Source organism: Amia ocellicauda, chromosome 8 (assembly GCF_036373705.1).
Source record: "Amia ocellicauda isolate fAmiCal2 chromosome 8, fAmiCal2.hap1, whole genome shotgun sequence".
Lineage (NCBI taxonomy): Eukaryota > Metazoa > Chordata > Actinopteri > Amiiformes > Amiidae > Amia > Amia ocellicauda.
Genome location: NC_089857.1, coordinates 14,919,180 through 14,946,776, shown reverse-complemented (window position 1 = coordinate 14,946,776; position 27,597 = coordinate 14,919,180). Strand labels below are relative to the sequence as shown.

Here is a 27,597-nt window from a genome sequence, read left to right as displayed (position 1 = left end):
CAGGAGGGATTTTGTCCCACTCCTCTTTGCAGATCCTCTCCAAGTCTTTAAGGTTTCGAGGCTGACGTTTGGCAACTCGAGCCTTCAGCTCCCTCCACAGATTTTCTATGGGATTAAGGTCTGGAGACTGGCTAGGCCACTCCAGGACCTTAATGTGCTTCTTCTTGAGCCACTCCTTTGCTGCCTTGGCTGTGTGTTTTGGGTCATTGTCATGCTGGAATACCCATCCACGACCCATTTTCAATGCCCTGGCTGAGGGAAGGAGGTTCTCACCCAAGATTTGACGGTACATGGCCCCGTCCATCGTCCCTTTGATGCGGTGCAGTTGTCCTATCCCCTTAGCAGAAAAACACCCCCAAAGCATAATGTTTCCACCTCCATGTTTGACGGTGGGGATGGTGTTCTTGGGGTCATTCCTCCTCCCCCAAACACGGCGAGTTGAGTTGATGCCAAAGAGCTCGATTTTGGTATCATCTGACCACAACACTTTCACCCTGTTCTCCTCTGAATCATTCAGATGTTCATTGGCAAACTTCAGATGGGCCTGTACATGTGCTTTCTTGAGCAGGGGGACCTTGCGGGCGCTACAGGATTTCAGTCCTTCACGGCGTAGTGTGTTACCAATTGTTTTCTTGGTGACTATGGTCCCAGCTGCCTTAAGATCATTAACAAGATCCTCCCATGTAGATCTGGGCTGATTCCTCACCGTTCTCATGATCATTGAAACTCCACGAGGTGAGATCTTGCATGGAGCCCCAGACCGAGGGAGACTGACAGTTATTTTGTGTTTCTTCCATTTGCGAATAATCGCACCAACTGTTGTCAGCTTCTCACCAAGCTGCTTGGCGATGGTCTTGTAGCCCATTCCAGCCTTGTGTAGGTCTACAATCTTGTCCCTGACATCCTTGGACAGCTCTTTGGTCTTGGCCATGGTGGAGAGTTTGGAATCTGATTGATTGATTGATTGATTAGGAGCACTCCCTTTAAGAGAGTGCTCCTAATCTCAGCTCGTTACCTGTATAAAAGACACCTGGGAGCCAGAAATCTTGCTGATTGATAGGGGATCAAATACTTATTTCCCTCATTAACATGCAAATCAATGTATAACTTTTTTGAAATGCATTTTTCTGGATTTTTTTGTTGTTATTCTGTCTCTCACTGTTAAAATACACCTACCATTAAAATTATAGACTGATCATTTCTTTGTCAGTGGGAAAACGTACAAAATCAGCAGGGGATCAAATACTTTTTTCCCTTACTGTACATGGCATGAGGAGTCTGACTGAGGGTTACTCAGATTGATTTTGCCCCTCTGTATGTCTTATTTGCATCTTATTTAAACTGCTGGTGCTTTTTTTGAACCATTCATTTTGCTTCTCTATCCTCAGTGCTCAGTCTCCTGTGGTGGAGGAGTGAAGTCGAGAGCAGTTAGCTGTCTTGCATGGGTTACAGCGAGCTGCGACCGTTCGAAGAAGCCTCATGCCAAGGCCCTGTGCGCCCTGCAGAGCTGCTCTCCCAGCCGGAGACTATTCCCACCGTCGCTTCCAAAATTCAGGAGGATTTTTACAAAGAGTCCCCCCCTCCGCCCGATTCATAAGCCCAACCCAACCACTCACAGGTCACGGGCAACAACAAGTACCACCTCAGCTGCCACACCAACAACGATCCCAACAACAACCGCTTTGCCCACAGCCAGCCTCACTACTGTGACAGCATCCCTCCGTCCATCCACCCGTGCTGCTCCGACTGCGGGCGATATCATCGACAGCGAAGATTACTACTTCAACTTTATCATAGTAAAAAATGGGAGCACAAAGGGCATCACCAAGGTGTCCACTGACCTTGAGAGAAGTAACATCATGGAGGAGGATCATGGTAGCACCCCTGACATCGGATTTACAGACAAGAGTATGAAATTCACCCCTGGCTACGATAATATCACAGACGATTCCACTTTTGCCACAGAGGAACCAGATGGAGAAACCGCAGAAGGAAGTGAAACCACTTTACAGACATTTCACACATCTTCTGCACCTCCACTCCACTCCACACCAAATGCTGTTGATAAAACAACACACCACTACCATAGGGTCACCACAACAAGAAAAGCCTTTATCAAACCAGATAACAAATGGAGGCCTAGAACAACAAGCATGTCAGGAACCACACAAATACCTAATCTGAGCACCGGGATACCTCAGCTAGAAGCGGAAAGTAGCCACACAACTGCACCTGTTTATCGAACAGTTAAAGTCTTGAGAGAGACCTTCAGGAGAATGTCCGCACCGTGGACAAAGATAAACGTCACCACTGCACCAGAAGTGTCTGGTTCTAGACAGGGACACCTTGGGGACTATGAAAACCTAGATGCCAAACCTCATGTTAACAGAGATGTTCAGTGGTTGGTTGGGAATTGGAGTGAGGTGAGTATTTTGGCAACTCCTCACCTTATAAAAATAAAAATAACACTCTCATACTTGTGTCCATGTACACATTTTAATAATTCCTTAATCATTTAATGATTAAAAAACATTATTGACTTTTGAAATCAAACTTTACAAGACATGAAATTCTACACAAGTATAATTTCTCAAACACAAAAGCTTATTGGATATTAAAAGTTTTGGCCCTGCTTTTCATTCATAAACCCTGTAAATATCACTCTGCCAAATATAACTATGACAACAGTGTACCCTCACAAGAGATTCGTGTTTATTTTAAAGTTCACATGCAAGGAGATTTTAAAATATCGATAAATGCTTTATTAGCACAATAGAGCAATATGTAGCAAGAGCTTTCCTTCTCATGCAGAATATGTAGAACAGTTTGTTATTTTTTTAACTTTGGCTGTTTCAGCTGACACTTTTGTCATTTGGAAATTTCATTTCCCTCGCATACATCAGTAATAAAATGAACAGAGCACACACATTCAGTCTGTGCAATATATAAATTATAATAATAATAACAATAATAATAGCATTCAATCACTGCCCTAGATTTTGAGGGTTTATTTGTGTGCATATATTGAAAGGAAAAGGTTGAATAGGGGAAATAATATCTTCTGGGCTCGTGTAGAGGCAAAGGAGCACATAGACCTCTTCAAAATTTGCCTTAACTGCTTTGCCCGGCTGGGATGATTTTCAATTCCTTTTCAATCAGCTTTCACCAGCGAAGTGATTTATATCAATAATACAATAAAAATAATAATAACAAAAGCCCTCACTCCCCGATAGTGCTCCACTACCTGCGGGCTCGGAGCCGTCTGGAGAACAGTTGTGTGCAGCACTAATGAGGAGTCGGACTGCGAAAACATGAAAAGGCCTGACCCTGCCAGGAGGTGCCATCTCCGCCCATGTGCTGCCTGGAAAAGCGGAAATTGGAGTAAGGTAAGAAAAGAGCTTGTATGATGGGTTAACTGCGTGCCTGAAGAAATCAAAAGATATGCCAGTACTTTTGAAATTTTCAACCCTAAAACCTTTTTTGGTTGTTTTGTTCTTAAGAAAAAACAAAAAAGGAGGTAAAACAAGGACTAGCATCAGAAAACGAGTTTGTTAAGTTGTCTCTTTAATAACTTTTGTGAGGAATTGAGCTGTATTCATAGGATTAACACAGTAAATCAGATGTTTATAAGTAAACAAACACTTGAATGTCAAGATTCATTACAGTGTCTGTCACTTTCTAGACATACTGAAACCTGGATTTATAAATAACAAAACATCTCATCTTATAAAAACAAGTAGCACAAATGTTATCTGTGCAAAGATAATTAACATTGTAAACGTCCTTTAAATAATTCAAGTTTATGCACAATGTCTGCCTATTACTTTCTTTAAACTTCTATTTATATAATATTAGGATATATAGCAACTTAGAGTTGATTTGGCATTACTTCTCCTGTCATTTGTTATTTCTCTTGTCTTTGACAAGAATGTTGACAGTGACAGGACAACTTAAAATACAATATTTTATTGTTTTATATAAAATGAAATAGAATCTTTCAAAACAGGGAAAAAAATTCAAGATTGACAGTAGACCCAATTGCTAATACTGATATTACATTAGATTAAATTTTTCAAGAATAACTCGACACGTGTATGTCTGTTCAGAAATGTTAGAATTTTGTGTGGTTTGTGTGTATTTAAATATTTTCACTCTGAATATCTCAAAGTTTTAATGAATTAATTTTAATTTTAAATGGTAATGAATTTCTACAATCAATTTAGATTTAACTGATACATATTGAATACAATTAGTCACTGATCTATAGACGTATATATTTCAAACTATGATCAAAGCCAAATGAAGGCAAAAAAAATTCAAAAAATCAGTATGTTTAAATCGACTTTGAATTACGGATTGCATGACTCAACTGTTTGAAGTTGACCAAGAAGTCTCTATTAAAGAAGTTGTGTAAGTTATTTCCCTTTTCCTGTTCATTCCCTGGTTTCCTTTATTCTATTGCATGTATGTTTTTCTTGAACTTTTTCAGCTTTAATTGGAATCTGCTACGAAGCCTAATACGCCAGCAATAAAAGGAGCTTTAGAAAATGTTTTTCAAAGTGAGATGAAAGCCAAGACATAGGGAAGGAATATCAGCATTGCTCATAAACACTTGAATTCACTTTTCAGCATGGTGTCACACTGATTAAATTCCTCTCTAACCTTCCTGGCAATCATCTTTAAGAAATCTTCTCAGCAGGTAGCGTTGCCCTAGCTAGCTGGTATAGCAGCTTAAAAGATGTGTAATAGGGAAATCATTCATAACAGAACAAGTGCTGTATTGCGTCAAAACAGGGCATTTTAAATCACGTTTAGCGTACTATGTTTCCCGCATGGCTCTTTCCACTCCACAGCTTGATTCCTCCATATCCAAAACACGAATCATACATCTGGTACTGAAGTGTGTGCTCATAATCCTTTTTTTTTTCCCCTTTCTTAAGAATCACTGTTCCTGATTGATGGCAAGTCAACATTGATTACTCAAATAAAGTCAAAGCTACTCCAAACTGTAACCTTTCACAGTGACACTAATGTAAGTAAGTGGGATGCACATCGTTTGATTTCTCCCTTCTTTCATTTGTTTTTCTTCAGTGCCCTGACAGCTGTACAGGAGACAGTAAGGTCCGAGACGTGCAGTGCATAGACATTCAGAGCAAACGGCAGCTCCGGCCTTTCCACTGCCAGGCCCTGGCGTACAAGCCTCCCCCTTCTGCCCCTTGTGACCTTCAGCCCTGCTTGGAATGGCACCGGTCACCTTGGAGCCAGGTACTGTGACTCTGCAGCCAGTTTCTTTATAGAAATACATTTACAGCCTTTGCACTTTCCAGAAGACATTTAGCCATTGAGATTCTGTATTGATCTCTTGGCATCTCTTCCTGCACTGAAATGTCTTGCATGATTCATTGCTCTTCTTCACCCTAAAGATCCTTGTTGGTCACAGGCCAGGTCTTATACAGAGTTTGTCCCTGCAAAGCCTTTGGCACAGTCTATCTGTTTGTTTTAATTAAGTTCATTGTTCATCAAGATAATTTGAATAATGAGATGGTGTTGAAGTGGTAAAGTGTGATGTCAAACCATATAAAGTATATCTTGCCCTGAGATAATTATATAATAATCAAAGCAGGTAGTTAACTGAGGATAGGGCATCATTTCTTAAGTCTCCTGCATGGTTTTTGGGATACATATTAAATCCCCACCTGCTGTTTCACTTCAAAGGACTGAGTATCCAAAATAAAAATGAATTTCAATCAGAAGTTTTGCCTGCAATCATTCAGCTACATTCCCATGATATTAAGAACATCTGAGAATCTTAAAACCTAATTTGAAATGTCTTTGATGATGGATAGTTTCAGGAGCTTTGGAAAACCCCAATAAGACTGTTGGATGCAGTATAAAAATGTATCTAGATTTAGCCTGGCCTCGTGGACAAGCTCCCCCCCCATGTGTTTGAGCCCCGTATTTATACATGTGGCGGTTGGGATTAGGGTCCAACCAACCCCCTGAAATTTAGTTTACAACTACAGGAAAAATGGCTTATCCCTCGACAATATGAGACCTGAATATGGATGTATGTTCCGCATTTTCCTGTAGAACCCCTTTGATATGTCTGAAAAGGCTTTCACCCATCCTGACCTGAATGGTCCCTTACGTGTAGCTATCTGAGAAAAAGGCCAACATTGCAGCAGTTCAGACGTCTGAGAAGTATTTACTCAGTAACACTTGACATGAAGTGTCCATAATTACTATGTATTTACACTGTAATTACTTGTTACAATATACAGTGTAAATAGGCATAATTAAGTAAATACACAGTAATTAGGGACACTGAATGTAAAGTGTTACCCTAGCACTGTAAAAACATTGTAACCATGCACAATTACAATGTAAATACAGTGTAAATAAGAATAATTACACTAGTAGTTACCAAGTAATTACAGTGTAAATGCACAGTAATAAGGGACACTTAATGTAAAGTGTTACTTAAACGTATAGTGCTGTGCAAACATTTTAGGAAGGTGTTAATAAATGCTGTAACGTAAGAAAGACAAGATATGTTAATAGATTATATTTATCAATTAACTAAATGCAAAGTGAGTGAACAGAAGAAAAGTCTACATCAAATCCATATTTGTCTGCTCCTCACCCAGTTTTATTCCTCCTACACAGCGGTTTCTGTTTCAGTTAATGATTGTGTTTCAACCTACATATTGAATTGATGAAAATTTGCACCTGTTTGGTATAATTGGTCATCAAACACCTGACTATATGCCTACAAAATCCCTGGCTTTGTGCAAGAATTGATGCTGTTTTGAAGGCAAAGGGTGGTCACACCAAATACAGATTTGATGTAGATTTTTCTTCTGTTCACTCACTTAGCATTTTGTTAATTGATAAATATAATCTATTAACATGTCTATTTCTGAAAGCATTCTTACTTTACAGTATTTTTTCACACCAGCCTTTTACGTTTGCACAGTACTGTACTGTACAGTTCTGGGCTGATTCCTCACCGTTCTCATGATCATTGAAACTCCACGAGGTGAGATCTTGCATGGAGCCCCAGACTGAGGGAGACTGACAGTTATTTTGTGTTTCTTCCATTTGCGAATAATCGCACCAACTGTTGTCACCTTCTCACCAAGCTGCTTGGCGATGGTCTTGTAGCCCATTCCAGCCTTGTGTAGGTCTACAATCTTGTCCCTGACATCCTTGGACAGCTCTTTGGTCTTGGCCATGGTGGAGAGTTTGGAATCTGATTGATTGATTGCTTCTGTGGACAGGTGTCTTTTATACAGGTAATGAGCTGAGATTAGGAGCTCTCCCTTTAAGAGAGTGTTCCTAATCTCATCTCGTTACCTGTATAAAAGACACCTGGGAGCCAGAAATCTTGCTGATTGATAGGGGATCAAATACTTATTTCCCTCATTAACATGCAAATCAATGTATAACTTTTTTGAAATGTGTTTTTCTGGATTTGTTTGTTGTTATTCTGTCTCTCACTGTTAAAATACACCTACCATTAAAATTATAGACTGATCATTTCTTTGTCAGTGGGCAAACGTACAAAATCAGCAGGGGATCAAATACTTTTTTCCCTCACTGTATGTGCAATTGCTTTTTACTTACTTTTACTATTCTACATATCCAGTACATATTAACATTAACCTGAGATGAAGGAAAGGACTTTTTTATTATTATGTTTTCATGAAAGCATGGAGATCAGAAGATAATGTCATTCTATCGCCTGAATAATTCTCGGCCTCATTTCCTGCCTAGTGTTCTAAGAGCTGTGGAGTTGGCCTGCGTGAACGTCTTGTGTACTGCCCGGCGTACAACCGCTGCGATTTGAAAGGAAGGCCCAACAGCACTGAGCCATGCAATGAACATCTGTGTACAAATTGGGATGCTGCTGCCTGGGAGGAGGTAATTAAAAGCAGGGTGTTCTTCTGCTCTATGACATAGAAAAGAGTAGTTTCTTAGCAGCTGGGAACAGTAACCAGTATTGATACCATTTTAATAGCATTTAGTAAGTAACTGATTGTAAAGTAATACCAAATGCCTCTATTTACGTGTATTGCATATATAGCCACCCATGTATCACTTTCTTAATTTATTATATGACAGTAAGTATACTCAGATACGTAAAGACCTTATAGGATTTTGGTTCAACCTTATTATTGACTAAAACAGGCTCCAATGACATGTTTGCTTTAGGTAGAAGGAAAAATTCTCAAATAAGTATTTAATTGTAATTTTGCAATTAACGGGTATTTAGTATATTTCTGTCAGGATCATCACAATTAAATTAACTGCTTATTCTTGTTTGAATTAGTTCTGCAAAAACATAATGCATAATGCATACTGCATCATTAAGAGCTCAATTTAATACAATAGCAGTCGAGATTCCCTCTGAATGTTTGCATGCTTTATCTGTCATGAAGCAAACCCACCACTTGAAGCCTGTTATAGATGAATATCAGCTATTTCTATTGCCTGAAATCAAATAATAAAATACTTATTTTGAATAATTATCTTATAAACCGTAAACTATGATATGATTCATTACTCAGCGGATAGAATGACTTTCAATGTTTTTGTTTTCTTTTACTCAAGAACAAAATCAGCTTTTTTTCTTCCTATTGAGTTACTTTAGTTCAGATAAATAACTGCATCTTTATATTTAGTTAAGGCAACAGTAACTAAATACATAATTCATTTTCACTGTATGCATTATATTTTTAAACATCCTCCAAAGGATAAGCAGCAAACAAAGGCATTGCTGCAGTCTAATTAGGTTTTCTTCAGTTAAGTTTTCCAAACCAGACATTTATAATCTTTTACTTAATTATCCCAGTAGGTTTGAACCATTGTTATTTGGAACACACATGCACTTTCTGTAGCCTCAGGAGCTATTGTTCAGCACAAAGGACAATACGATTAGAGACTATATAAATAAAGAAATACTATGTAACTTTTTTTTTTTTACTAGAAGGTATCGTATGTATTTTGATTCTTCTTATAATACTCGCAGTGTAACTACAAGTTGGTTTACTGCAAGAAAACACAGATGTACTCTCAGTATTTTCAGAAGTGTATAAAAATATATATATATAGAGAGAGAGATCGATCATACAAAGGGTTATGTATAGATGGATAGATAGATGTATATGAATATATATAAACTCTTGTTCAAACCATCACTTAAATATTTACCATAAATAAAATAGTAACAGGGATGAAAAACATGTTGTCCTACTTATTTGGCCCATGTTGTGAATATTAGATGGTGTTTCAATAAACACCAGTTCAAAGTGGCATTGTGGGGCTTTGAACAGACTCTGGTTGATAAACTCAGAATGTACAGTTTAGTTGGCATGAACTAAAAAAGCAGTTCACATGCTGAGCCTGAAGGACCAGGAGTAGTTGTGCTTGCTGGAGTGGTGATATATTCCTCCTGACAAACTGATCTGAAATATATGAAAAGGCTACAGACAGTGCCTAGTCCATTTTATCAAAGGCACAGTAGATTAAGAAATTACTGAATAAGTTGCTTATATAGAAATAAATGTAACTATTTTTGACAGATATGTTATTGATACATGCAGTGTATCATACAAACATACTCACTGATACAAACCATATTGATATTTAAATAATTACTAACTTTTTTAAGTGTTAAAACTCAGAGTACAAAGCATTTCCATGCAAAATCAACTTTTAGTTTCACACCACCAACGGCTGAATAAATTAAAGGCTGGTGTGTCTCTAACAGTACGGACATGCATACTTTGTTTGTGGGAGTATGTGTGTGTTTTATTTTTAATTTATTTTTTTATTTGTGTTTCTCAGTATTCACTGTGAGCTGGAATTAGGTACTCACCATTATTGATTTTTTTTGTATTTAGTTCCTTGCTAGTTTCCCCGCTATTGTTGGACAAATCTGCAATAGTTTTCTAATTCTTCTCAAACTGGTCTCCTGCTGTGTTTTCGACCACTGTTATTATGAATGCATTGAATAACATTTTTAAAGTTATCTCTCAGTTTATACTGTTCCATTATGATTCAATCCTAATTTTAGTTCAGTGTCCCATTGAATTAAGGTCACATGCACAGGTAATAATAGTAATAATGTAGTATTGGCTAGCTGTCTGTAATGCTCCTGTTACAAAGAGATTAATTGTAAGTGAGGGAAGCAAGGAATAATATGTGCGCCAGGGTGAGAGATTGTATTAGTCATTTGACAAGTACTGTTCTACAGTGTTTCTATATGGGAACGTTTAAGATGTACTGATGCAGTCTTGGTTCATGTTTTTACAATAATATTCACAATTTTACCAATTAAATCTATAACGTGGTTGGGAGGACATTGTTCAGAAGTTCTGTAATAACCAGTGAATGTATATTGATTGCTTCAAGTTCGTTGGGACATGATGCACTGTTTAATCTTCTGTTGCTGATGGGTGAGGGACACCAGCAAATGAAAACATGGAAATTCTGACAGCAATCTGGCTTGGAGGCAGATTTGCATAATTATAAAATGATTATTTTTCTGAGCTCTGTGGTAGGGGTGGTGGGGGGGATAAATGAAGGGAAAATACAGATGCATTTCCCTAAGGCCAGTGAAGGTTTGAAGTCTAAAAACCTGATCTAACCTTGCCTAACTCCCAAAATATTCAAAGTGGAGAAAGGCTCATGGTCACTTTCACTGTCCTTATTTTGAAAGTATGTATAGTTTCAAGTGCCAGAAGTTATTGTGTGTTGTTGTTGCTGTTTTGGGAAGTAAAAAAATAACTGATTTAGTTTGATATTTTGAAGACTTATAAAAGGTTTTTAAAAGATTATTAAATGTTTTTTTTTTTCTACTAGTGCACAGTTTCCTGTGGTGGAGGGGTGCAACACAGGGTTGTCAAGTGTGTGAATGAGGAAACCAAGAAAATAGAAAACAACAGTGTCTGCGAGAAGAAAACAAGGCCAGACAGCTTTCAGAAGTGTAATCTGCAGGAGTGTGCAAAAAGTTTGGGTAAGAAAATTTCACACTTTTACATTAACAGTTTCCTTTAGGACACTTCAAACTGGGCAATGTTATTTTTTTGGGACGAGAAAGGAAATATCAGACATTGTATTTGATTCTGGAATTCTGAGATCCATCGCAACAATACAGCAAACTGGATTGATGACAGTTCCCAACAAAGCTGTGTTCTATCTAGGCAGTCAAGGTATGAAATTAACTGTACACTGAAAGTGGCTACGAAATTAAAACACTACAGATACAAAAATCCTAAAAAGAAATGGTCCTTTGACAAATTAAGGTTCTGGCATAAACTGAAAAAGGGCAACCTGTTGAATTCAGATCCCATTGTTACTGTGAATGAGCAGCAGATTAGTGCCAGAGCATTCTAGAATCCTGGGTACCCATGGCAAGAGAAAATAATGTACTGTACAGTTAGGTCCATACATATTTGGACAGTGACACAATTGTCATCATTTTGGCTATTTACGCCACCACAATGGATTTGAAAGAAAACAATCAAGATGCACTTTAAGTGTAGACTTTCATCTTTAATTTGAGGGTCGTTACATCCAAATTGGGTGAACAGTGTAGGAATTACACCCATTTCTATATGTGGTCCCCCCAATTTTAGGGGCACAAAAGTATTTGGACAAACTAACATAATCATGAATTAAATCATGAGTTTCAATACTTGGTTGCAAATCCTTTGCAGTCAATGACTGCCTGAAGTCTGGAACCCATAGACATCACCAGATGCTGGGTTTCTTCCCTGGTGATGCTCTGCCAGGCCTGCACCGCAGCTGTCTTTAGTTCCTGCTTGTCCTTGGGGCGTTTTACCTTCAGTTTTGCCTTCAGCAAGTGAAATGCTGCTCAATTGGATTCAGGTCAGGTGATTGACTTGGCCATTGCAGAACATTTCACTTCTTCACCTTAGAAAAGTCTTTTGTTGCTTTCGCAGTATGCTTCAGGTCATTGTCCATCTGCGCCGTCCAATGAGTTTTGAAGCATGAATAATAGCATGCTTCTCTCCATCCAATTTAAGCGGGTTCTTCCTGTTCACATGTTTGGGTCTAGTTCTGTCGGATCTGTCTTATTGGAACAAGGGGGTCAAATTATACTGATTTATGCTTTTTAATCTCTTAATTACAGGAGAAGCTGCATGAGGTTTGGCTGATTACCCTTTTACTGTAGATGTCAAGATGTCAGGCAGATCCTCCACTTATGAAATTTAATTATCAGGATGGAAATATAAAGGATTCACGTTGTTCCAAAGGTTAATCGAATATCCTAATCAATAGATAAGTTGTCCTTTCAGGTTAAAACAGCTAAAATCTATTGTATGCAGTCTAACAGCAATTAAATATTCAAGCGGATATTTGAGAAGGGATTTGAAATATTTAAGTTATAAATGCAGTGAAAGACCCAATCCTTGATACACATTGAATTGGAATATAATAAGATGCATCAGAAGAAAGTCATAAGAAAATAAATCTGGTTGGCAGGTTTCATTCTCATGGTCCCAGACAATGTGTGGTTACCAAATGATCATTTAATGCGGAATAATTTCATTTTTAATTGTTCCTCTTGAATTTGGATAGGCATTTAATGAAAGCATGGAAACCCATTGGGGGAAGAGATCAGTGTTAATTGTAGATATTATATTCATGAAATGTGAACACAGTTATTTGACTCGTGTTTTATTGTCAATGTCCACTGTGAGCTCCCAGTCTGATCTCTAAGAAGATAAAAGGACAGTGCTGACTAATCTGAAAATTTGATGAAAGCCACACACATAGGCTTGCATTTTTTTGTAGATCGATAGCTAGTTGTTAAACAAACTTGATTATTAATGGAAGCTGGCTTTGGAAGTTAATGCATTGTTCAACATCAATTAAATTAAACTTATTGTTGGACTAGAGTGGAGTCTTGAGTACTCAGCACCTCAAAGCCGTGAATTCTGTGAAACTGAGCAATAGAGCTGTAAGAAAGACTTTTGTAATCCAAGAAGAAATGACAAAAGGGCAAAGATGCATTTGTTCTGTGTGCGTGGAACATTGCTACAGTGATAATATGCCAGTTGTGTTCCACAGTTACTAAAGTTGCAAGAAAGGTATATTTTGAAATTCTGATATTGACTTTTAACGCATGATTCTTGGAGCGCACAAGAAAGCGTTCTTTGGGAGGAAATAAGTGCAGAAAATATGTGACCAATTGAGTCACACATTGTTCCATTCAATCTTTGATTTTTATGTATTTGTTTTATAGAATATAGACTTTGGAGGTCTGTGTGTGTTTTATTTTATTTTATTAACTTTCTGTAAGTCCTTATTTGTGATGAGCTATTTTGGTCATGGTAGAGTCTTATTCAGGTGGTGTAGTGTTGCAGTGTGTGTTGTATCTGCGCTTTCACTCTGAGAATAGACACTGAGGATTTTTATTACATGTATTGTTTCATCCATCGTGTTTTTGAAAGCTCCTTTGGGGTTTTTCTCTATTCTGAATTTATCCATGAAATGTACTGTAAATTGAGATTAATCTTGTGGTAAACTACTGACAAGTCATATCATAGATTAAGTTAGATACCAGAGTCCTTAAGACTTTAAAATTCAACTTAAAACAAGTAACACTCGAGGCACCATCTAGACGAGAAATGTATTACGTGTGCAAATTCTTAAACTGCCCCAGTTCCTCTAGGATACATTTGAACAGACTGAGAATTGAGGATTGCCCTGCCATTTTTTTTACTATAATTTCTAAATGTAGTTGAACATGTTCAAGGTACACAAAACATGAACATTATGCTATTTACTTAATTCAGTTAGGGACAATATGCCATTTTGTATTTTTTTTAGTGAATATAAGCTTTCATAAGAAGGCAACTGTTATGGATGAATAGAGCAAACTAAATTCCACAAATGAGGAGGGAACCAATCCTCTAGTCATTCCTAGAAGATTGGTCGTTTTTTGGGTCAATGAAATTCGGCACTTGCAAGCAGATTTTGTTTGCAGTGTGAAAACATAAATGTACCATTTTAAAATTCTGGTGCAGATAAAATGAATATGAAAATGGGACATAAATGAACACTCCTTTACACCAGTTGTATACAAGTGATTAAATGGCTGGTGGCATGTATGTATACAACTAATTAAGTAGAGTGGCTATGTATGGCACTATGAGTTAACTACACAGTCTGTCAGGCTAAGATTAGTAAATTGTCTTATTAAAATGGATTTCTCTGACCTTAGTATCTGGCTACAGAATTCAGTGGTTTAGGATATAGCCAGGATATATTTCCTACAACTTTATTTGTAGCAATGAGATAGAACAGCTCACTTAATGGCCAGATAAAATATGCTACTTTCTTGTGACATTCATTGCAGACATATTGCATGTAGCTGCATCATTATTGCACCATCTAACCAGGCTTGACAGAATACAGTAAGGCTTAATTGAAAAATAATGATTGACCTTCAAAGGTCCAGAACATGAAAAACCCACAAACTTCACTCAAACTTCATTTGCATAATTTATTGGTGAGCTAATTTCCCATGTGCATTCCATTTAATATTTGGCCAAGAATTAAATGATTGTGAAACAATTTCTGTTTAAAAGAGAAAAATGATATGCCACTGCCAGAATATCAGATGGAAGATCCTTAGAAGGGTCAGGGCTATTTTTGAAGAGTCCACAAACAAACCTCTCAAGCTTCAGACATCACCCTAAATCATAACAAGATGGTATATGTTGAAAAGGGAAGAGAGAGTGAGGTCAAAAGTCAATACAAAGTTGTACATCATCTTTAATCTACTGGGAATTAGTGGGATTTTCTTTTAATTTTGTTCTTAATCATAATGTCTAAGCTAATGTCTACCTGCACTTCAAAAGACACCAGAAGCAATAAGTGATGTCAGGTATATCCATGTTGAATATATTGCTCTGTTATTTTAAGAGTAAATTACATAATGATGATAAATGCAAGTAATTAATGGAATGTATTTTTCAAAATCAGTGATTTTCACAGTTGCTCACAAAGAGCTGCAACATGTTTTCATCTGGGCTCATAATGAACCAGTTATAAAAAAACTGGTTTGATTACCACAATTTTGCAGATATAATGCTACCAATAAAACATGCCAGGGCATCTTACTTGTATTAACTGAGAAATGTGTAGTAGTGGTAGTCGTAGAAGAAGCTATCTGGAGATTTCAAGGAAGTGAACACAGTGTTTAAAGTTTTAAGGGTTTAAAGTGTCTGAATTATTTTTGGAGCATGGTATAAATTGGGAGCTACAGCCAGGGAAATTGCCTTTTTTTTAAATTAGTTTCTTATAAGTTTTCGGTTGCTCCAAGAAGTTCACCTTGTTTTTTAAAAGTCTGTAGAACAGTTCAGTAGGCACTTTCAGTTCCACACCAATTAAACCACTATAAAAAGTACCTAATATAAGACAGCAACAGTCTTATTTCATAACCTTACTTTTACTACTGGACATTTAATATCACTTTTTCTATGCATGTGTAGTGTTTCAGAGGGACAGCTTGAAATGTAAATCTCTGGGGAACATTATGCCGCATTATTGAAATGTACCCACATATAGCACATCTTAATTTTAATGCAAACGTGCCTTATATATAGCTTCTCTTTTCCATGTCACACCTGCAAAATGTGTTTAATCATCCCTTCTTTTATGTTGTTTGTCTTCTACGTCTTTTTTAATCTCTTTTTTAATGTCTTCCTTTGTCCATCTTTGATCTGTTCTTCCAGCAATGTTTCTGGCCCATTGCCATTTTCACATTTTCACTCTTTGAGTGATGTCACATTTTTATTGGTTCTATAATCAATTTTTCTATCTCTTGTATATATAAATTAGTAATGTATACTTATGCTTGGTCCAAATAAAAATCCTAGCAGAATAACAATCCAAAGCACACATCCAGTTTACAAGAAAATGGATAGAGAATGTAAAATGAAGGTTCTTGATTGGCCATCACAATTTGTTTTGTGATATTCATACATCTTTTTATATTTTGATTTGTTTATGTTGAAAAATAGTTTATGTATACATGCATTCCCTTCATGCATATAAACTTTTACAGAAACTCCAGTCTACCAATTACATTAGACTTATCTACATTCTCAGGCTAGATGGTGTGCCTTTAAACTTTTACAAACACTTTCAGAAAGCAGGGAGCATAAACCTTTGAAAAGATCCCTGTTTATGTATTCATTCTGTTGGTTTATCTGAACAACTCATGTTGTGTTGAATGGGCTCTGCCAACTTGTGAAGCCAAAACTCTATGTACTTTCTGTGCACTGAGAAGAAAAAATCAAATCTGAAGCTAAGCCCACCTGTTCAGTTCTCCTGGGACTCGCAGATCTCCACCTCTCGTTGCAAATTCATTTTTTTCTCGTCAATTTTGATGTGCATCTATCAAGCTGAATTACTAAACCTATTTTTTTTTTGCCCGAGGGTTGTTTATTTCATTGTATTTTATTTATATGTATTACTTGTGTTTATATGAATAAAATAGTCAAAATAATAATAGGAAAAATATATGTAAGATGAAAAGCATAGCTGCTTCCATGAAATCAAATACCACACTGGCTGGGATAAATCACTACTGAAACCAAGTGATATGAATTTTATGTATACAGGGAAAATAATCATAGATTTGAAATTTAATACTATTTAGGAATATACTTAATCCAGATCCTGCTGTACCCTCTTTTCTTGGATCTGGTATTCAGTTCTGAATTTTTCCAAATGTTTAGATTTGCCTTCAGCAGAATCCTAAAACCATGGATTTGGTGCATTCCTACTTCCCACAGAACTGCCAAATCAAACCTCATGGCATGGTGCTACCCGAGTGTCTTTAATACTTTTGCAGTTTTCATCTCTCTCTCTCTCTCTCTCTCTCTCTCTCTCTCTCTCTCTCTCTCTCTCTCTCTCTCTCTCTCTCTCTCTCTCTCTCTCTCTATGTATATATGGTTTAAAATATTCTTACATAAAACATTATTTATAGATTTATACTGTTAATTGGTTTAATTTTCACTTCAGAATGAGCTCTTCATAAACAAAGTATCTGTAGAAATTTAAAAATAGTTTCAAGTCTTTATAAACCGATTATGACAAATTATTGTGGATTTGAGGGTGGGTTATTATGGACCCATAATATCTATTATCATTAATAATAATAATAATAATAATAATAATAATAATAATAATATTATAACAAGACATTTGTTTTATTTCATTCCAATGTAACCTTGGAAAACTGTATTTATTAAATAATTGTTACACACCAAGGTGCTGAAACCATTTCCATAAGCAGTTATATAGTCTTGAGTCAGTTTTAGCTCTCTGCACACATCAATATCAACCCCTTGGCCCTATTGGATTGGTACTTTTACTGGATGCACTTACCCATTCCTTTTACATCCTTGCTTTAATGCACTACGGTTGTGTATCTCTAACCAAGCAATTCATGTCTCTTTAATTACCCTAATGGGGCTTCTGAATCCATAACATACCATTTATTTCCCTGTTTCATTTGCACTCTGATGTTATTGTGGTATCTGATTAGTAGTCTTGGATTTCCCAGCTGTACTGATTATCTCAGTGTCATGCATGTGCCTGGGTTTAATAGCAGCAGGGTTTCTTTTTCCAAATGTCTGTCTTGACTGCGTTCTATCTGCGATTCCCATTGAACTGCAGTTTTTTTGGCGGGGTTATTCTGTTGTCACTTTTCACAATTCGTTTTCTGCCTGGAAGACGTCAAAATCTGTTTTGCTCATTTACTTTTTCTTGTTGTTGTCAATTTTGAAGAGTCCAACCACGACTGCCTCTCTCCCACTTAGAGATGAGCTATGTCTTTTGAAAAGTGCTGATGACGTTATCTAATAATTTGTATTCCCAACAAATTTTCAATTTCCTGCGCTCACCTTATGAAGCGCAGTAATTAATTAGCTGTGGTTCTGGCATAGATGGTCAGATTAAAGGAGAGGGCGCCAGTGATAGGATTTGTTAGATGCATTTGAATACGTGCAGAACCTCAGAAACCCTTAGTAATTTACATTTCGATAGTCAGACAGAGAAAATAGATTCTTCTTGATGGATCCATCCACATTGACAGTTTGTCATTTTTCTTGCTAGAAGACGCTAACGGTAAAGGTTTTATGCATTAAAAACACGAAAGTCTCCTGCAACACACTTAAAAAAAAATATTGGGAAGAGCTGACATTTTATCACCAGACCTCTGTCAAAAGATGTTCTCAGCTGCCTACAGAAAATTGTGATTTGTAGGAGGTTTGGAAAGGATTAACCATATATCACCCTGAATATTTTATTTTACATGGGGAAATTCATATTTAACAAATAAATCTTCATCGTGGAAGAAACTGTACCTGTGTTACAATCACAAAAACATATATGATTCATCAAGTTAAAGCATTAAAGCAAAACTGGTGAAATAATAAACAGCCATGAAAATAATAGCATGGAGGTGTTAGTCATGATAGGTTTGTGATTACATGAGAAACAGCATTGCCATTTAAAGCAAATCTCTGGAGTTCTCTTCTTCAGTGCTAATCTAGTGACTGCACGGTCCTTTTAAAACAATGCTTTATTGATATGCTGTGTGTGTACCTCAATGCTAAGCAGTTAGATAAGGTCACTGTGGTTTGCTGGCAGAGCCCAGCTTGTTGTCTTAATCCGAGCTATGGAAAAGTGCGGTTTGCTCCTTGTTATGTGTGGTCAGCCAGCCAAATTATAAAGTCACCTTACTTATTTGCTTTAAAAACTGTTATAGACACCAAAGCTAATGGCATTACATGGAAATTGGAGCTGGCAAGAGATCACTTACTGTAGTCAACCATCTGGAATGGCTTTGATTCACATTCAATGATTAAAGAACATCTGAGTCAGTTTAAGAATACATTGCAATATTAATTGCTTGATTTTGAAAATCTTCTTTAAAATAAGTGTATAATAGTAGAAGATAGAGGATATACATGTACAATTTGTATAGTATTTAAATAAAATTCAAGATTGAAGCATATTATTGGTATGATTTATAATATTGTTATATACAAATAATTACATATGTGTAATGTATTTGTATTTATAGTTACGTATGTTTATAAACAACCTTACATATTAGTATTGGTGAAATGTGTAATGAGTATTCATTGCTACCCAAAAAATCCCTTTCAAACCCATCTGAAGCTGATTTCATTCACTGATTATCAGTTGAGTAACTTAAATGTTTTTCACTGGTCAAGAAACAAGAAAGCACTTCATTGCACATATTGATTGCAATTTACTTGCGACTTGTAAAGGTTTGTGCTAAGAATATACAGTGAGGGAAAAAAGTATTTGATCCCCTGACATTTGCCCACTGACAAAGAAATGATCAGTCTATAATTTTAATGGTAGGTGTATTTTAACAGTGAGAGACAGAATAACAACAAAAGAATCCAGAAAAACGCATTTCAAAAAACTTATAAATTGATTTGCATGTTAATGAGGGAAATAAGTATTTCACCCCTTCGACTTAGTACTTGGTGGCAAAACCCTTGTTGGCAATCTCAGAGGTCAGACGTTTCTTGTAGTTGGCCACCAGGTTTGCACACATCTCAGGAGGGATTTTGTCCTACTCCTCTTTGCAGATCCTCTCCAAGTCATTAAGATTTCGAGGCTGACGTTTGGCAACTCGAACCTTCAGCTCCCTCCACAGATTTTGTATGGGATTAAGGTCTGGAGACTGGCTAGGCCACTCCAGGACCTTAATGTGCTTCTTCTTGAGCCACTCCTTTGTTGCCTTGGCTGTGTGTTTTGGGTCATTGTCATGCTGGAATACCCATCCACGACCCATTTTCAATGCCCTGGGTGAGGGAAGGAGGTTCTCACCCAAGATTTGATGGTACATGGCCCCGTCCATCGTCCCTTTGATGCGGTGCAGTTGTCCTGTCCCCTTAGCAGAAAAACACCCCCAAAGCATAATGTTTCCACCTCCATGTTTGACGGTGGGGATGGTGTTCTTGGGGTCATTCCTCCTCCTCCAAACACGGCGAGTTGAGTTGACGCCAAAGAGCTCAATTTTGGTCTCATCTGACCACAACACTTTCACCCAGTTCTCCTCTGAATCATTCAGATGTTCATTGGCAAACTTCAGACGGGCCTGTACATGTGCTTTCTTGAGCAGGGGGACCTTGCGGGCGCTGCAGGATTTCAGTCCTTCACGGCGTAGTGTGTGTTCTTGGTGACTATGACTATTTATACAGGTAACGATCTGAGATTAGGAGCACTCCCTTTAAGAGAGTGCTCCTAATCTCATCTCGTTACCTGTATAAAAGACACCTGGGAGCCAGAAATCTTGCTGATTGATAGGGGATCAAATACTTATTTCCCTCATTAACATGCAAATCAATGTATAACTTTTTTGAAATGCATTTTTCTGGATTTTTTTGTTGTTATTCTGTCTCTCACTGTTAAAATACACCTACCATTAAAATTATAGACTGATCATTTCTTTGTCAGTGGGCAAACGTACAAAATCAGCAGGGGATCAAATACTGTTTTCCCTCAATGTACCAACATGTGAACTGTCATGTTAAAATTACTCTTTAAAAATAAATGTCTGATCCATCTGACCAGAGCATCCATAGATTATCAACCCTTTCTAAAGCTCATTAATTATTTGTTTCCTAAGAGGATGTCTGTGGCCATTAGGTTAGCTATTTGTTTTCTACCAAGCCCTTGAACAGTGTCTTCCTTTGAATTACAAGTTCTTTACAGCTTGTGCCAATTTCTCTTTCTTCTGAGGCAGGTGAGAAGGTATGCTGAATTTTAAAAGTGTATTTTCCTTTCAACACTCAGATATTATAAGAACATAAGACAGTTTACAAATTAGAGGAGGCCATTCCACCCATCGTGCTCGTTTGGTGTCCATTAATAACTAAGTCATCCAAGGATACTATCCAGTCTATTTTTAAATGTTCCCAAATTTTCAGCTTCAACCACATTGCTGGGGAGTTTGTTCAAGATTGTGACGACTATATCAGATAAATTGATACCATGTCAACTATCAACACAATTCAGATACTGTCTGCGTCATAGCCCAGTATTATAAATCCTATAAATTACAGATTAATAAATTAATATTGGCACTACTGTAGAAAGATTAGTAACCTCAACAATCTGTGTGCTACTAGTGTTACTGGTTTTCCTCACCGTGTCTCCTGCAGCCTCTTTCTCTGTGATGCAGAATCAGATACAGTCTATTTGGATACAGTCAACACTCAGAGTAGGTCAATCATTACACAACTGCTCGAGTAACAGGTTTTTCACAGAGGCTCTTCGATTGGGAACAGCTTTTGACTAGTCTCGGGAGTTGCCCATGAAGATGTTCACTTGTCATAAGAGCTGAATGAGATGCAAACAAATCACAGGTAACAAATAATCTTAAACTCCTCATAGTGCAGTGTTCTTAAACTTATTACGCCTGTGGCCACAATACCTTATGCATTAAAGGAAAGGAAGTCTACCGTCCCTCAATTATTCTGCACCCCACAGTGGACTCACGCCAGTTTGCTCGGCGGACCAGTGCAAGCAGATCAGTGACTAACTAGGTCTCTGCCCACCTGCTATTTCTTCAGCTCTCTGGTCGAATGCTGGAATGAATGTTTCATCTTCTACCTCCTGCAGAGCAGTGAGAGTTTCTCTTCTATTTTTTCATTCCGTCAATTCCTAGTCGTCAATTCCTTGATCAAAGAATGTTCTCCACTTTGCTTCTCCCGGGCCTGACCTGTCATGAAAGACAGATGGCATTACTGTGCGATGTTAATGGCTACAGATATCATATGATATCTCAAGATGATGGGTTAAGGCTGTTTCCTTGAACTCCCTGAGACCAATTCCTTAGTAAAATCACTAGGCCTCATATTGAGAATGTTCTGGGGTGAAATGGCTATAGTGTTCAGCTGAGGGACACATACTGTTAAATATCAGGACAGATGGATCACAAATTATTAGTCTGTACTGAAACTGTATCAGTGTCTTAGACATATGTCTCAGGAGCAATAGTTACTTTTGTTTTTGCAGTCGAAAAGGGTGCATCTGTGGTTACCCTGTGTTACTAAAACTTTGTAATATCTCTTGTTTCAATACTAATGCAAACTTACTGTATTAAATAAATAAATGTAAGGATCATGATCAATACTATTTTCCGGAATGCCTGGAACTCCCAGTCTTTTTTAATAATAGATTTTTGTATTATTGAATTATTTTTTCATTAAGGGAATTCAATTTCAGATAGCCTTTTAAAAAAAAAATATATATATATATATACACTACCAAACGTGATTTCTTGAGATTCTTACCAGAAGAAGAATTTTCTTGTAACAAGAAAAAATGCTTATTCCTGCAGCACAAGAAAGAACTTCATGATTTCTCTTAACGTGAGAATTTTACCAAAGGAGTTTTCTTGAGATTCTTACCAGAAGAAGAATTGTTTTCACAAGAAAAACATATCTATTTTGATAAGCTCACACAAATTAAAACATCTTGTGTTTTCTTGGTGTAAGAAACTAAATTTAATTACAGTAGTCATTTCTTACAGCAAGTAAAATCTAACTTAAATAAAGCTGTAAAACAGTACCTTCAGTTCCAGGTGATATTATTAATTCATTTATTATTATTCATTTTTTATTATTATTTTTATTTCTTGGCAGATGACCTTACCAAGAGCGACTTACAGATGTATATGTGTATGTATAAAATATATAATTTTGTTTATAAAATAATATCAAGGGGTTAAAAATAAAAAGAAAGCATGTTAAAGACGTCAGTACAAACAGTACAAACACATAATATTTTACACTCAACAAAGATCAAAGTTAAATCAACGTGAGAAAAAAATCTATATTTAAAGTTTCAATCAATCAATAGCTGGTGGTGGTCACTTCTGCATTTTGGGGCATTGGTTTATATTACACGTTTTATGAAAAGTTAGTTAATGTAAGTGTATATTATTTATATGACCCTTGTACATTCAATAGCAAATTATCGAAAATATAACAAATGAAACACGGCCAAGTCAGTTGATTGTTTTCCACTCTGCCTCGTATGATGCTCTGGACAGGTTCACATGCATCATTAAAAGCACGAGCAAGAATTCAGAGGAACTGAATCACTGACTGGGTCACTCAAACTGCTGTCAGTATTTCTCTGATAAAAAAGAAGACAACATTAGTGTGATTGCAGACCTTATTGGGGGTATGTAATTTACAGCGTATGCTTGAATTAGCTTTCAAAAATAGAAAACACTAACAGATAATTAGATAACACAGATTCATTAACCTATTCATTTCAGTATTTCGTGAAAGTATTTTTTATATTTGTTTTATTGCTGTTGCGAGTTAACTAATTGTAAGTACAAATTGTGTATTTGAATTCTGTTTCATAAAATGATATTAGAAGTAACACATTCAGTTCAAACTCAGGACTCCATAACGGCATGTAAACGTATTGGTATTAGTCCTGTTACAGATTAAAAACTTGAGACAATGTTTTATGTAATGTGTATAAAATAAGCCTTAAGTTGAATTAACGTCATCGTCTGCTCACGCAAACTGCATGAGAGGACTTATCTTATACTGTACAATAAGGAACACCCCAGATACAAAATATGAACTTGGGTAATTTCAATAAAGATACCTGTCAGTCCATATTGTGAAATCGTCTTGCAGCCTAACATTGTGCCATCTTGTTTCACAGATGTGCTTAAAAGTCAACAATGACATAACTGAATCATCATGCATGCCACTTATTTACAGAGGTGTTGCAAGAGGGTAGGCATCCCAGGCAATAGCCTGGGGCCCCGAGCTTTGGGGGGGCCCCCAAAGAGGAAACACCATCAGCACCCCCCTCAACTGGAAAAACCAGCATAAGCATCGCCCACCACCCCCCTCACAGCCGGAGAAAATACCAGGAAATATTTTGCCTAGGGCCCCCACAGACTCTAGAATCGCCACTGCTTATTTAAAATGAATAGTATTAATGCTGGAGTAACAGGTTTGTTCTTTGCTCTAGAGAAGAAGACAAGCAAGGCTCTTCAGATTCTGCCAGATCTCTTTTCTGCAGGAACATTTGCTCCAACTGGCTGGAGTGTGATGCTGCACATTATCTAACGTGTATTTTGATGGATCAGTAAATTAAATCTTCAATTTAATACAACTTCCCATTGATGTTTTTTTGTGTTTATTTTGCATCCTTAGTTTTGTTTCTTTGATTTTAGTCTTTTGCACTTAGTTAAGAACGTCTTTTTAAAATAAAGTTTTAAGAAAGCACTGTTTTTCAGGAAAAGTAATTTGAATAATTTCTGAACACAATAAATAATTTCTTGTTGCAAGAACATTCTCTCTTGATAGAAGAAACCAATCTCTTGTTTCAAGAAATCAGTTAACTCGTTTCATTGGACTAAATTCTGGACACGATAAATATTTTCTTGTTGCAAGTAAATTCTGACTGGAATTGACATAACCATGGGATGACAATACATTTCTTGAGCCAAGAAAAATTTACCAAGAAAAGTTTTCTGAAATGTTTTCTTTACAGAAAAAAAAAATCTTGTAGTAAGAAATTACTTTTGGCAGTGTAGTTTTTATCATGGCCAGCAAGTCCATCTCTTTATACACTAATATCAGGATGTGGTGTCTTTTGGCCCTTTTTGTTATACTATACTTTTAAGTGTAATCTATTGGAAAAGTGAGGATAAAAGCAATCAATACACATTGCAGTGTCTGTAAGAGTTTCTTCCCCTCAGTCTGTTGACACACATTCTTAATTACAGTCCTGTGCAGCCTGTGATATACAGTGCTGGTTCTCTGCCAAAGTGAGAAGACAAGACAGACAAGAATGTTTTTTTGCTAAATTATATTGGCTGTGACAGGAGGGCAGCATGGCTAATTCAAGGCAGACCAAATTTCACCCCAAGCTCCATTTTCCCTCCATCTCTATTAACCGAGCCGGTTGCTTCATGTACTCAGTTAACTACACACTCAAAGGATTATGGAACCTGAGACACAACAAAATAATGAAGAGAGATCAGATGAGATTTGGCACCCTTGAGTTGAGTGTATTGTTCCATCACTGCTCTGTATAATAATCATGGATATACCTCAAACCGAGCTGCATGTGGAGTTGAGTGAAAAGCAGTTAGGTGTTTCCTGACTTCTACATTAGTACTTGTTTGATTGGTTGGTTGTTTTACTTTACAATTTAATATTGTAGTCTTTCCTCTTTGAGAGGGTGAATGCAGATGTTGACTTCTTATTGGATATGCAGTTGTGGTTTTGGGTCAGGTGTGGTAGTGGATATTGCCATGGTAAAGTTATCATTTACAAAAATGTATATGATAATTTTGACATTTGTAAATGCAAATAGTCGCATAAGAAACCAATGCAGCAGTAAAATATGTCATTAGTTTACATTTTCTGGTGCCTATTGTTATGATGATATTGCATTTTTAAAAGTTGCTCATATAATGGACTCTATCTGGAAGAGGTGTTTGTATCTTACTAATACACTATTACAACACATAAACACATAAAACCCTGATTTGATAGCTAGTGGGAGCATTCCTTTAAGCTGCTTGTCACCCTTATTTGAATTTGAAAACAAGACATGCTTGATTTCATTGTTCTCATACTAATCGATTTTCAATCTTGGTGTCTGAAGATGGGCTCGTTCTTTTGGCATTTAATCAATTTAGTAATTTAATGACTCATTCTCTTTCACTATTTACCTGCAAGTGACATGGCAAGAATACTCTGTAACTTCCTGCAGGCACAGATTCACCTCCATTTGTGGTGCTTTATTATTATTTTTACACGTGAGGACAGACCAAGAATATTTTGTGAACAGCTCTTTCTGTTTTGTTATGGTTAGCCTTTTAGTAACGCGTTTCTCTTGTCCCCCTCCTAGTGCCCTCCTGCACCAGAAACAGCATGTCTGCCAGATTCTGTGAGAAGCTCCAGCTGCTTGGCCGGTGCTCTCTGAGCTCAATAAAGAAGCAGTGCTGCCTCACCTGTGCTGGCTGATGTCACTGTTGGGATTGCAGCCACCTTGGTTTGTAGATGTTTACCACATGGAGCTTAAAGACTTTAAAGAATTTAAAAAAGAAAAAAGGATGTACTTGAATTTATGTTGTTTTTTTTTTTGCTGGGGGCATGGGTAGTAATGTTCAGAATTCTTCCATGTTTTAGTATAATTGTATATTTTATGTCAGTCAGTTGCCCCAACCACTTTATAAAAAAAAAAAAACATAACCTCAGGCCTTGTCTTTGCCCCCACCCCCCAACATACACACACACACACACACCAAAAATAGCGTCCATGTAACAAGCAGATATAAAATCATTGAAGTGTGCTGTGAAGACACAAAGACACTCTTTTCCTGCTTCCGTAGCAATTATTTCCTTTTCCAAAGCTGCGTAGGAAGCCCGAAGGAGCATTGAACTCAGGAGCAAGATGGAATGTGATTTCTGTTGCAGATGTTTTTGTTTTTTTGTGTTGCTGCAGTGCCAAATAAGCCACTTATTGGCTGCTTCAAAGAAAGGTGCTCAAAACACTTTACCTGCAATAAAACTTAAATATTGAAAAACGCTGCTACCTGTGAAGCAAAGACCGTGACTATTATCTGAGAACTGGTACTTATTCATAGACTGTTCTAGAATTGTAATTTTAGAAAATTAGATGGGTAGCATCATTAGCATATAATCACATGGTTTTCTCATCTATATATGTTGGTTTAATTCCTCTAAGATATCAAAAGCTGTACTAAAGAGAACATCTAACATCACAATGTTATACATGTGAATGAATAGGCTGATAACTTAACCTCCAGTCCCTGTACAGATGACTTATATTACCTCACTATGAATCAAAGTGAAATCAGAAATGAAACAAACATGTTTATATATACAGCTCTGGAAAAAATTAAGAGATCACTTAACATTGATTTCTGAACTTGGAGTGTTCTCTTAATTTTTTCCAGAGCTGTATGTGTGTGTATGTACTGTATATATATGTATATACTGTATATGTACTGTATATATATGTATATACTGTATATATAAATTAACTGTACCTTGGTGCTGTTTAATCACATTTTAATGTGTGCTTGTCAGTGAATTTACTAAGAAAGCTCCTATGTATCTTCCTCTGTTCATTGGTAACTATAAGAAAGCTGTTGTGGAAAAAGCTGTTCATGCTGTCTGAAACTTATTGTGTATTATTTAATTTTGAATTAAAACTGGCCCTACAAACTCTGCAAAACGAACAAGGAAACTAAAAACTGATTGGACCTATACTGTGTTATATGCAATACATCCTACTTGGAATTACATGGAACTAAGCCTCAATTTTCCCAGCCTCCTCAATCCAATGGTGCTGTAAGACAGTGGTGCGCATACTTCTAATATTGCATGAGGTGTTGCAGGCCATCACCACTCCTGCCTTTTATAAATACTGTATATGCTTGTACTGATGTTACTGCTGTTATTTGTATAAATAAATGATGTCATGGTA

At 36.8% G+C, this 27,597-nt stretch overlaps 1 protein-coding gene across 1 annotated transcript in view; it reads left to right on the top strand.

Moving 5' to 3' along the window:
• The window catches only part of adamts12 (ADAM metallopeptidase with thrombospondin type 1 motif, 12), a 124,966-nt gene extending 97,369 nt beyond the window's left edge, over positions 1-27,597 (top strand). Inside the window, exons 19-24 of the mRNA XM_066712130.1 lie at positions 1,389-2,423; positions 3,234-3,386; positions 5,092-5,265; positions 7,777-7,923; positions 10,867-11,014; positions 25,993-27,597. Of these exons, the coding sequence (XP_066568227.1) occupies positions 1,389-2,423; positions 3,234-3,386; positions 5,092-5,265; positions 7,777-7,923; positions 10,867-11,014; positions 25,993-26,108 (1,773 nt within the window). The 3' untranslated portion in view covers positions 26,109-27,597. The remainder of the gene's footprint in view (positions 1-1,388; positions 2,424-3,233; positions 3,387-5,091; positions 5,266-7,776; positions 7,924-10,866; positions 11,015-25,992) is intronic.